The sequence below is a fragment of the Acyrthosiphon pisum genome, chromosome A1 (assembly GCF_005508785.2).
Source record: "Acyrthosiphon pisum isolate AL4f chromosome A1, pea_aphid_22Mar2018_4r6ur, whole genome shotgun sequence".
Classification (NCBI taxonomy): domain Eukaryota; kingdom Metazoa; phylum Arthropoda; class Insecta; order Hemiptera; family Aphididae; genus Acyrthosiphon; species Acyrthosiphon pisum.
The window spans coordinates 118,895,190-118,908,310 of NC_042494.1; the positions used below are offsets into that span (position 1 = coordinate 118,895,190).

Sequence of the window (13,121 nt, forward strand, 5' to 3'; positions counted from 1 at the left end):
CCAAAAAGTGTAAAAATTTAATACAAAGCTCCTGATATATTGTTACAATATCAGTTGACAAATATTAAATATACATAGGCACAATTTTTTTTATAAGCATTTGAAGTTAAAATGTCGACAAAAATTTATCAAATTTAAACTTGAATAATTATTTTGTAGTTACACATTTATACAATGTTCAACTTTTATATCTAAGGATTGAAAATTTAAAACAAGATTCCACGTAAATATTTAATTCTGTTGCCAAAAATTCTAAGAAATACATAAGCACAGTTTATTTTTATAGTCATTCTAAGTTCAAATTTGGACGAAATTACATATTAAAAACCTAGGATAACTATTTTAGTTATTTTGTTGTGATTGTATAATATTATTCGTGGGTACTTGAAACTTCTAAAGTATACTAATATACTATTATATATTTATGATAGTTCCACGGTTTTTTGTTGATGTATAAGTGTATAACGCGTTATAAGTACCTAATAGATATTATGATATGGTTAATTTGGAATTTATTATAGGTACCTATTATAGGTCAATTTTTTTTTAATACCATAGATAAGTATATATATGTCTAATACATAGACTGATATACCGTCTTGCAGCATGACTTTTTTTATGTAAATACCTAGTTGAAGTATTTTAATATATATAGGTATAAAATCTATACTATAATTATGGTGACCAGATACATACATTTTTTCGGATGACAGTACTCTTTTTTGATGCATTCTCCTAGTGTCCTTAATATTAGTGTTAAATACATCAAATTGTATTTTTTTTAAAGAAAATATTATGGAATAATATATATTTATGATTTTTATAATTTGAATTTTGATTACCTATCCATTTATATTTTATAGTTTGACTTAATATATTCTGGTTGGTTAGTAGCTAATCAGTTTAAGTGTACTTAAAATTACTTAAATTTCAAAATATTTTTATCAAAGAGACACACACCAATAATTAGATTTTATAGTTTATGATAAAAAAAAAATAAATAAATAAAATGAACAATTTGTATAGATGAAGATGACCTATGAGCTATGGCATGGGCAAAATGGGTATAATAGTATTCACATTGTTCAATTTTGACAGAGGAGCTAAAAATGTACTTAAAATGTACTTTTTTAAATTTGTTTATTTGGTCACCATAACTATAAATTATAATTGTATAATGAAAATAATATGTAGTAGGGCACCAAGTAATTTTAGTAACTAGCGCACCATTAGGTGTAGTTGCGCCACTGCCCACTTGTGATCTACTGTACAGTAGAGTAACACCCACTTGCCTACCTTTTTATCTTTGAAATCTAATTTTGTTGCTTTTCACTTTCATACAATATTATTTGTTTAGAAATAAATTTATTTACACTGTTTATTGTAATTTATTTGTAATTATAATAATACATATTAAAATAACCAATTTTAAGTGTAGGACTTATTGATTAATAATGTTTAATTGTATAATATTTTTTTTTAATTTCAGAAGCAAGCAATTTTATGGGACATGGTGGTTACCCAATACCAATTTATCTAGGATGTTATGCTGAAACTCCAAATGATGATGGAAATCGTTTATTAAAAGGTCCAGCTGGGCCGTATACTTATAATACTCCTCAGAAATGCTCAGAAATATGTTTCAAGATGGGATATTTATTCTTTGGAGTTACATATGGGTACTTAAAATTTTTCATTTATTTTTATTTTTAATAGTAATTTAGAATCTGTATTATTTGATACAATAAGAATTAGGATTAAAATTTAAAAGTAGCAAATATGACAGTTTAACATTATTTTGATGAAAGAATTAAGCCACTCATTCATGATATTTCCTATGATTACTTAATTATTAGGTTTATTTAAAAAATAACCATATTTTACTATCACATAAAATTAATCACAAGGTTATTAAAAGCTCCATTACAATTTACCTAAATGTACCGCAGCTTGTTTTTTTTATTGATATTTTATATATATATCTACCTATAATATTATACTGATTAAAAATTATTCTATAGTTTGTAAACATTATTATTTCTATATAATTACCTACCTACTTACTTAGATAGTTTGATGTAACTAAAATATAAATATTATATCTTAAATAAAATAAACATACCCATTTACCTATAGAACGGAATGTTGGTGTGGAAATCAAAGACCAGCAAAGTCGGCAAAAGTTGAAGATATTAATTGTGATTCTCCGTGTAGTGGTGATAGTAAACAGTTCTGTGGTGGAGGATGGAAGATGGGGATTTATTCAACAGGAATTACAGGTTATTGTGGATTTATATTTTAAAGTCATAACATTTAAATAGTAAATGATAGGTACCTATTTTTATTCTTGTTATTGTATCCAAGCTATAAAAATACATGTATAATATTATAATATTTATTGTCAACTAACATTGAAAACATAATACTTACAGACTATGTACCAAAAAAATATATTGGATGCTTTGATGATGACGGTAAAAAAACAAAAGGAAAATATTTATCATTTTCCATGGATATCAATAATAGTCCTAAACGATGCATGAATCTTTGTAACACTCATAGATTTAAATATGCTGCTGTTAAAGGGTTGGTTATTAATCATACATTTACATTAATCTTTGATTTCTAAATTATTTAAACTATTAAAAATATTTAAAATGTATAATTCTTAATATTATTATTTATAGAAATATCTGTGAATGTAAAAACTATGAACCAAGTTATAATTTAAAAAGAAGTTTTAGTGATTGCAATACTTTATGTACAGAAAACCCATCTGAATATTGTGGTGGTAGTGCTACATTTAGTGTTTACAAAACTTTATACTCAGGTATGACTGTATGAATATGTAAATAATTTTATAACAATTCAAAAAGTTATTTACTGAACATTTATACAATTTAGATCCTCTAGCAAAAGTGTCAGTGAATCCTATTGGATGTTTTACCAATTTAAAGAGACATCCAGTGTTAAATGGTTGGAGAATATCATATGCTCGCCTAACACCCAAACATTGTGTATATAGTTGTCATACAAGAAGATTCCCATATGCTGCACTTGTATCTTCGTAAGTAAAACTTTTTAGATAGCTACTGCAGAAACAGAGAATAGTTATACATTTTAATTAAAAATTATTTTTTATTATTTATCTGATAATAAAATTATTTCCATACATAATATTTTCCCTTAATATGATGTTTATCTTAATAATTTTGTTCGTATCTCTTAGCAACTAAATTTCAATTTAGTATCAAAATAAAAAAGGGGGTTATGTTCCCGTAACTTAGGTGTCTATAATAACTCACTGTAAAGGATGTTTTAAGTTTGAAATTTTGAATTCAATGATATAAAATCTCTATATATATACGAAAAACTATTCCGAGCGAAGACAATCTGTCAGCCTATAGGCTATAATATTACTATTTACTAAGTATAAATTATGATATTATTGTGATAAAAGTAATTCATTTTAGTATTAGGCATTAGTACTACAGTAGGTTAAATTAATTTTTGACAAAAAAATTCCATTTGAAAATGTTAACAGTCTTAAGTAACCAGGAATATTTTTAAATTACAACATAACAACTAAAATTGTTATTCTTTGTTTAAAATTTAAAATATCTAATTTCATTCAAATCAGAACATAAAAAGTCTATAAGAATCTCTGTTTATTTATTTTTTAGATTTATTGGTTATAGTATGTCGAACTACTTACTTATGTGGAATATAAAAATTATTTATTTTATACATTTCTAACTACAAAATAATTTGCAAACTTTCAATTTGACAAATGTTGTCAACATTTTAAATTTAAATGATTATAAAAAAAAATTGTGTATTTTAATATTTTTAAACTGTTATTATCATTATAACATTGTGTGAGGAGTCTTGAGTTAAATATTCAAGCTTTTTTATCTAATGAATCACATTATATTGACATTTAAAGACTATAGAAAAAAAATTAAAAAAATGTCTATCAACATTTCAAAACGAGTAAAATATTTTGTTATATTTATCAAAAATATAAAATTATTAAATAAACATTTGGTATAAATTTCAAGTATCTACTGTTATTTGTTTTTGAATTAAAACAATTTGAGAAAATTGTTCCATTAGAAATCAATTAAATAACAATGTTAAAAAAATTTGAACTTCAAAATAGGTAGACATTTCTTTTTGTTAATGATAGACAAACTTATGAGGAATCTTGTATTATATTTTCAATTCTTAGATATTAAAATAAAAATGTTTAGAATAATTAGCAAATTTTGTAATGTTAACAAATTTTGTCAAAACTTTAACTTCATACGCTCATAATTGTGGATTTACACTCGACTTTTTTATTCTTTTAATTTTCACTAGCAAGAACTTATGAGGAACCTTGTATTCAATTTTTAAGTTTTTTGACTGATCGAACATTTTTTAATGGCATTAATTAAATGAAAACTAATACAAATCGAAAATTGTACACGTCTATAAAGTATAAATATACATGAGACATAAGTCAAAATATTTAACATTTAGTGAAAATTTCATGTAACCATCTACAATAATTTTTTTTAGATTTACGCAAAAAACTAAAATCGATTTTGTCCAAAACTGGTTTTGCTTAAAAATTCCTTTTCATTAATTTTTTTTTGTTTTTCCCGGTATTTTTGAAAACTAGTGGGAATTTTAATTTATGATCTACCAAATGCACCAACTACGTAGATTCACTTTCCCACCAGATAAATATTGAAGTTGAAAATCAAAGCAATTATTCAACTACTCATTGTAACACAAAAAAAAATAAAAAAAATACACATTATTGTAAAATCAATACATTCATCGCTCTGCTCAGAATCTAAAAATATTTGTTCACAAGCTGGGGGACTTAAAATAATGGACTAAAAGAAAATAGTTAAAAAGTTATCTTAGAACAGTTGTATTTATTTTACTAACTATATTATAGTTTAAAATATACCTTACAAATAGTTTAAATGTTAAAAACCATTTGAAATGTCATTATAAAGAGCTGAATAATAAAATAGTAGTTGGAAGTTCTGTTGATTTTTCGGTGCTATAATTATAGCTTAAGCTTATAGGTACATCTTATTTAATTATGAATTGTAATTTTTAAACTTAAATAGGTATAAATTTACGTACCTAATATTCCGTATTATAATTTTTGGCCCGCTAGATACAGCCAAATTTAAGACTTAAAGCAGACGGCGGTGTCGCGATAGTTAAAATCTAAGAAACAAATATATAAATTGAACTGTGAATGCTAGGATAGCTTTTTAAATAATTAATATCATTAAAACTTCCTCATTCTAATTAGTCATCATCAAGGGTATAAAATGAACAAAATTGTTATGTCGTCTAATCTCATATTAATTAAATATTTTGCTCAAAATGTATATAATGTTATACCTACTAGGTAGGTTATATAAAAAAAAGTAGAGTAGGTAGTCTATTAAACAGTTTAATAAGAAAAATATAAAATTAGTACACAATTATTAAAAAATATAAATGTATTCTTATTTTGATGATGGAATTCATTTTGTAGGAAAGAATGCTTATGCACTTCTACAAAACCTTCTTATGAAGCTAAAACAGAGGATGCCATGTGTACGATTCCTTGTTCTGGTTCATCTCAACATACATGCGGTGGCACTAATGCTATAAATGTATACAGCACTGGACTAGAATGGAAAACGGATACAATTGGAAATAACTATCTGGGGTGTTACGAGGAAAGTCAAAATAACAGAATATTTAATGGTTACTCACGATCTTTTACTGTGAATACCCCAGAATTTTGTTCAAATCTTTGTTACAAATTTGGGTATACTTACTCTGGAGTAACATATAAATCTGAATGTTTTTGTGGAAGCCAATCACCAAGTGAACCTAAGTTTCCTAGAGTGGAAGATAAACAATGCAACACTAAGTGCTCAGGTGATGCTAATCAATTCTGTGGTGGTGGTTGGAGAATGGGAGTATTTTCAACTGGATTAAACGGTAATTTTTAAAATAAAAATTTTTATAGTATATTAATATTTTATAGAAACTAGGTTTAAACACATTATAATTAGGATAAATACAATATTTAGATACCTATCTACAAAGCAATGAGTTGTATAATTATATTTTATTTATATTTCAACAGATTTTCAAGTTGAAGGTCGGCTTTTAGGTTGTTTTGTAATGCAGGAAAACACATTAAACAATATAAAATTTGAACTTATTAATACTAATATGCCTAGTAAATGTTCTGCAATCTGTAATAATGGTGGATATCAATTTTCAGGAGTTTTAGGGTACTAAAATATTATTTGTATTACATAAAATATTATTTTACTACATTATAATTATGAATCATTTTTATTTTTAATAAATTGTATTTTTGTAGCATTCATTGCTACTGTGGTAATCGTGCTCCAGAAAACGACCAAAAAGTATTGGAATCTGATTGTGATACACCCTGTGCGGGTGATTCAAGTAAAACATGTGGTGGTGAAGACAGAATCCAAATATATGATCTCATGAGTAATATTTCCATATTGTTTATTATATAGTTTTTATAAGACATATACATTTTTATGTATATTTTATAGAAGTGATAAGTATCAACATTCCAAATACAAATAGTTCAAATGATTTGGTGGACGAATTTGATACTTTAAATTTGGAATCAATTTGGAGCCATGATATTTATATTGCACAAGAACCAGTATGTAAAAAATATAAAATAAACAATTTGAAAACTAATTTGTGGTCTCTACTCAGTCTTATAATACACAATGCACATATGCACATAACATAGGCACTAAATGTATATTCCTCGTAAGTTGTTAGTCATTGTTCATTACTAAGTCATTATACCTACCAATTCAGTTTTGATGTTATATTATTTGATATTTCAGTTAATTTACATATTGGCTATTATCAAACTTAAATAAGGCATTAGAAAATTGTTTTATTGCATCTACTAGGTACTTAAGTATAACTTATACATTACTTAAAAGTTATTAAATTGAAAAAACCGACGAGAGAGCAAGCATAATGTTATTATCTTTGAGTTTGACAAAAGGTAAACTTGGGTAACATTAAAAACAACAAAACTGTATTGGAAACGCAGAACATAAATTTAATATTATATTATATGTGTAAGAGACAGTGCATACACATGTAACATAAAAAGCATTCGCTTAACATTGTATGTTTAAAAACTAAAATATTCAACTGCTTGTTTTTTCTACAAATATAATGTAATTTAAATAATTCTTATGAGATAATAATTGGTTTATAATTTATGGATGATAGTTTTTATAATAGATGGTTGAAAAATATAATACATTAAGCAAGTATATAAATACCTATTTGGAAAGTACTGCCATAAGCTTGTAAAAATCATAGTTCACAATTCAAGCAAATATTGAAAACTGGCATTTATTAGATCAATAGATATATCATTTTATAATGACCTCTAATGAAAATTAAAAAAAATAAATTTATTATATTTAATATTGATTGTAGGATTATGAATTTGTTGTTTACAATAATTCTGAAAAGAACACATTTATCAAAAATAGAGAGTTAGTCATCAAACCTACAATTCTATCAGATAATTATGTCAAGAATGGTTGTTTAGTACTGAAAGGGTAAGTATCTATATTATAGTTAGGTACTTCAAATTTAAACAAAGTGTGTGATTAAAAATACAAACTAATATTTGATGTTCTATATTTTTGTTTTTTTAGGTGTACAAAATATGAAGGATCTACTGGATGCTCTATAAATGCTTCATCTTATAATATAATACCTCCAATAGTTTCATCTAGACTTACCACAAAAAATAATATGGCATTCCTTTACGGACAACTAGAAGTAACAGCTAAATTCCCTACAGGAGATTGGATAGTGCCAGGTAAATTATAATATATTATACAATATACATAAAATATTATAATATCAGCTAAATTAACCATTCTAGTAGTTTCTTGTCTTATTGATAATTTCTAATAATTTTTGATTTTTTTTTAAAATTTAATTTAAATAGAAATAGCTTTGGTTAGTAAAACTAATGAACAGAACAAATTTGTATTGGGTACATCATTTGGAAATAATGATTTAAAATGTAATGGCGAAGATGAAAGTATTTCTGTTCTAAAATATGGATTAAAAATTGATGAACAATATCATTTAAAACCAGTTATGATGAAATCAACATTAACAAGTCGCTGGTCTGAAGACTATCATACATTTGTGTTGTCTTGGTCTCCTGAAAACATTGTATTTAAAATTGATGGAGAAAGTCACCATTTGGATACATCAAATCTACCATTGGACTTAATATTTGACTCTGAAGTATATTTTCAATTATTGTGTATGATTCTATTATAATAATTTTAACTTTGAATTTTGAATTTTGAATTTTAGTATTTTATATCTATTGGTGTATCAGTTGGTGGTATGACAAATTTCCGTGATGGATGTTTAAGCAATAGCCACTTAAAACCATGGAAAAACTTTGATATTAAGGTTTACATTTTTCTTTATTATTCACATTTAGTATTTATCTATATAATATGTAAAATACATTTTTTTTAAATATTTTAGGCTATGTTAAATTTCTGGAAGGACAGGAATCACTGGGCATCGACATGGAATGATGAAAAATCATCATTAAAAGTTAAAAGAGTAAAGTTCACATTGCTAGATAATTTTAAATTTTAATAAACATGTAAGAAACTAAACAAATATATTAATAAAATATGTTTAGTTTCATTGATTTAAATTTTAAATTTTGATTAAATTATGTAAAAAAAACAAATTTGGAAACTCAACTATTTTTGTTAAATTTTATTTTTATAGTTATTAACATGAAATCATGAAATCATGAACTTTTAATATTTTTAATATAATACCTGGAGTTATGATATTGATTATAGATTGTATTTATGGTTAATGTTAGAATAAAATTTCTTTATATTACACTTAGGTACCTTTGTGTAAAGATTTTTTTGTTTTCCCAATGTATTATGCACCTACCTAATACCAGTAATGCCTATGAATAAAATGTATAATGACAAATAAAATATTTATTTTTAATTGATATACAATGGTAGATATATTATATGCATATGATTTGTACCACAAGCCCACAAACATAATGGGTTGTTATTTTTGTCATTAAAAGGCGCCCGGTGCCAAACTGCCAATGTAATTTTGTACATAAAAATATGCTCTACGGTAATAATGATCCTGTTCTGTAGAATCAACCAAATTTGATAATATTTTTTTTAAACTAATAGACTAATAGAGGGTAATATTCTACAGAACGCAATGAACTCCGTTTTAGATTCTGAGTAGAACAATGAATATATTGATTTTACAATGTGTGTTTTTATTTTTTGTTTTTCATCGTCTGTCATCACATTTTGGGGCAGTAAAACTGCTTAGATTTTCTTCAACAGTATCTTGTTCGATGGGAAAGTAAATGGTGCATTCGGGAGGTCCAAATTAGAAATTCCCAATAGTTTTCAAAAGCGACGGGAAAAACAACATTAAAATTAAGGAAAAAGTGGAATTTTTACGGAAAATCGGTTTTCCACAAAATCGATTTTAGTTTTTGGTGTAACTCTAAAACAAATGAACGTATATACATAACATTTTCACTGATCGTTTGTATTTGCATTTTCTATACACGATAAAATTTTCAAAATATTTTGATTTGTTTTGAACTGTTTAGGAACATTTTCAGTTTCCAATTTTATTAGTCTTTTAGGTGCTGAGTGAAACGATGAATGTATTGATTTTACAATGATGTGTTTTTTTTAAAATTTTTTTTTTATTTTTGTGCCTGTCATCACCTTTTAGGACAGTAAAAATGCTTAGATTTTCTTCAACAGTATCTTTTCTAATAGGAAAGTGTATCTAGTTGGTACTTTGGGGGGTCAAAAGTAAAAATTTCCCAGTATTTTTTTTGTAGGTATGCTATTAAAGTTAACAATACCTATGTCATATAGGCTAAAAGATAACATGCTCGATAAAATGAAAAGGATATTGTTTTATATTTCCTTTGTTTTGAACATTGTCAGGGGCAATATTAATCCATTAGCATTTAATAAGTAGTAATTATTAACAAATATTTTATATTGCACACCGAATTATAATTATTGAGCTCGTATCCATTAAAAAACTATTTAGTATTTAATGGACTATATATTATCCTTATTCCTTAGTATTTGAAGAAGAATAACTAAGGAAGTTTTCGTTCAAATTTCGATTACAAAGCATCAAAATTTCCAGAAAAATTATCTGAATCATATTTTGCTTTAAAACATATAGGTTGTCATTTGAAAAACAAAAGTTGGTATCACCACAGGATACTCTTTAAATGTTGTGAAAAATCTAAGTACTCGAAATTATGGTCTTTGATGACACTTAAAAATTCCGAAAACCAAAATTTAAATATACGCATAATTTAAGCATAAAAATGGGGTGAGCATGCTTAAAAAATCACCTTGTATACATTTGTACATTTGTGTACATTATGTACATTATAACAGTCAGACGGGATTGTATTCGGGGATAGATGCCACAGACAATTAAAGTTTACCACGAATCACGAAAAGAGAACAGACAGGAAAAAAATGTCACACATCGGTGAAACTTCAATTTAATTGTTTCAGTTTGATTCATGTAGGTAGCAATATGGTTATGTCATGTGTATTATACGTTACCACTTACCATACAGTGAATAGGTAACAGAAAGAAAGAACTATAATGATTAATGTAATTATTATAACCATTATTATCTACCTATCCATTTAAATTTTTAAACTTGTTTTAAATTAAAATAATAAATGACTAGGTATATTAAATTATTATGCTATGTAAATAAAATAATATTTTTTAGGACAGTAAAAGTACTTTGATTTTTTTCAACAGTATCTTTTCTGATAGGAAAGTGAATCTAGTTGGTACTTTGAGGGAAGGGTCAAAAGTAAAAAATTCCAGTAGTTTTCAAAAGCGCCGTGAAAAACAAAAGAAAAATTAAGGACAAACGGGAATTTTTATGCAAAATCTGTTTTCGAGAAAATTGGTTTTAGTTTTTGGTGTAACTCTAAGATTTGTTTTGAACTGTTTAGGGACATTATCAGTTTACAATTTTATTAGTTTTTTTCTATGAATGTCAATAAAACTTTATTTGTTGAGTAAAAATACTTGAAAATGTAATACAAGGCTCCTACTATATTGTTACAATGACATTTGAAAAATATTAAAAATCCTTAGTCACAGTTTTTTTTTATTAGCATTTAAAGTTCAAAAATTGACAAAATATGGAAAAATCACGAAAATTAGCAAATTATTTTGAGTTAAGAATTCGTAAAAATTTTTCTTTTTAAATCTAAGATTTTAAAATATAATACAAGATTCCTTATAATATTATCTACCTTTAGAAAAAAAAAAGTTCCACATAAATAGGTTATAATATATAAGTTACTTTATTCGCAATATCATCAAATATACTTTGTAATATCTTAGGCTGACTGACCGTTTTCGCTCAGTATCGTTTTTCTTATATAATGATAGTATATCATTGAATTCAAATTTAAACATCCATTACAGTGACCCACTTGTAACCTACTGTACAGCAGAGTGACATCCACTTACCCACTTTTTCAATATTTTAATTTCAAACTTTATAATATGTCTTCAAAAATAATATAATTTTAAGCGTTTTTAAAAATTGTATTATACCACTAGATATTCTTCTTCTTTCAGATAAAATAATAGGTAGTTATCGAAATCCGATAATTCTACAAAGCCTGAGAATTATTCCCGTAAAGTCATTTTTTCGATATAATACACCCTATCGACCACCCCCTCCCCCTAAAAAGGTATCGTCGATGGGTAGTAGATTAGTGGAAAAGTATTATAATTAAGGTGGCAACTAAAATATAAAATTTTATAGAATTGCGGAAAATTTGAAAAACTGGCCCCGGGCTATTTAATGCATAATATTTTTAAAAATGTATTAGATTTTCAAGAAATATCTATAAAATTATTATACTACAAAGTATAAATTATAATACTTAATATATTATTTTTTATTTATAAATATTGTATTTTTTGAAGTAAACATGAAACAATCATTTTTAGATTTTGACAAAATATTTTTTAGTTTATACTTTATATATATTGTATTCAGAAACTAAATACTAATAATGGTCTTATAGAAGGCTAGAAATCCATATTTTAATTATTTATTATTCATATATTATAATCAAATTTTCAATTTTAATGTAAAATAATATATTATGTGAAATGTATATTAAATAATTAAAAAATTACTATACATAGGTATTCAAACATTCTGGACCTTACATTTTTCATTTAGCAAATGATGTATCAATATTAATTGCTTATTTGTTATATAAATATCAAGTGCCTAAGTATTTACCAAGATAATACATCATCTAATAATAAGAAAAAAAAATCCTTACTAAATATCACGGAAAATGTATGAATAAATATTTAATACCTTTTATTTATATGTTATCGCAACTGAGGTAGGAACCAGGGTAGTTTTACTTCCACCTCGGTCGCATCGTTTACTGAACAATAACGAACAAAAATTATTCAAAATATAAATAACAAAAAGGTCGATATAAGTATTGACATTCATAGAAAAAAATCTAAAAAAAATTAGATACTGAAATGTCCGTATATAGTTCAAAACAAATCAAAATATTTTGGAAATGTTATCGCGTATTGGAAATGCTAATATAAAAACCAGTGAAACTTTTGTAAAAAACTGATTTTGCGTAAAAATTTCCATTTTTCCTTAATTTTTCTTTTCTTTTTTCCTGCGATTTCGAAAACTATTAGTAATTTTTTACTTTTGACTCCCTCAAAGTAGCAACTAGATTCATTTTCCTACCAGAAAATATACTGTTGAAGAAAATCCAAGCATCTTTACTGTCCTAAAAGGTGATGACAGATACAAAAAAAAAACACACATTATTGTAAAATCAATACATTATCATCGCTCCGCTTAGAATCTAAAGTTATTTTAAAATTATAGGCGGCTTGCGAACGCTCTTTGCCTCTTTCAATTTTAAAAGTTA

At 25.4% G+C, this 13,121-nt stretch overlaps 1 protein-coding gene across 1 annotated transcript in view; it reads left to right on the top strand.

The window, feature by feature from the left end:
* Window positions 1-9,107, top strand: part of LOC100164352 (gram negative bacteria binding protein 1) — a 13,361-nt gene extending 4,254 nt beyond the window's left edge. Inside the window, exons 4-17 of the mRNA XM_001944438.5 lie at window positions 1,490-1,679; window positions 2,137-2,279; window positions 2,433-2,586; window positions 2,688-2,830; window positions 2,905-3,067; window positions 5,549-6,003; window positions 6,152-6,302; window positions 6,395-6,531; window positions 6,600-6,715; window positions 7,522-7,646; window positions 7,746-7,912; window positions 8,045-8,352; window positions 8,425-8,526; window positions 8,605-9,107. Of these exons, the coding sequence (XP_001944473.2) occupies window positions 1,490-1,679; window positions 2,137-2,279; window positions 2,433-2,586; window positions 2,688-2,830; window positions 2,905-3,067; window positions 5,549-6,003; window positions 6,152-6,302; window positions 6,395-6,531; window positions 6,600-6,715; window positions 7,522-7,646; window positions 7,746-7,912; window positions 8,045-8,352; window positions 8,425-8,526; window positions 8,605-8,721 (2,471 nt within the window). The 3' untranslated portion in view covers window positions 8,722-9,107. The remainder of the gene's footprint in view (window positions 1-1,489; window positions 1,680-2,136; window positions 2,280-2,432; window positions 2,587-2,687; window positions 2,831-2,904; window positions 3,068-5,548; window positions 6,004-6,151; window positions 6,303-6,394; window positions 6,532-6,599; window positions 6,716-7,521; window positions 7,647-7,745; window positions 7,913-8,044; window positions 8,353-8,424; window positions 8,527-8,604) is intronic.
* The last annotated feature ends 4,014 nt before the right edge of the window (window positions 9,108-13,121 follow it).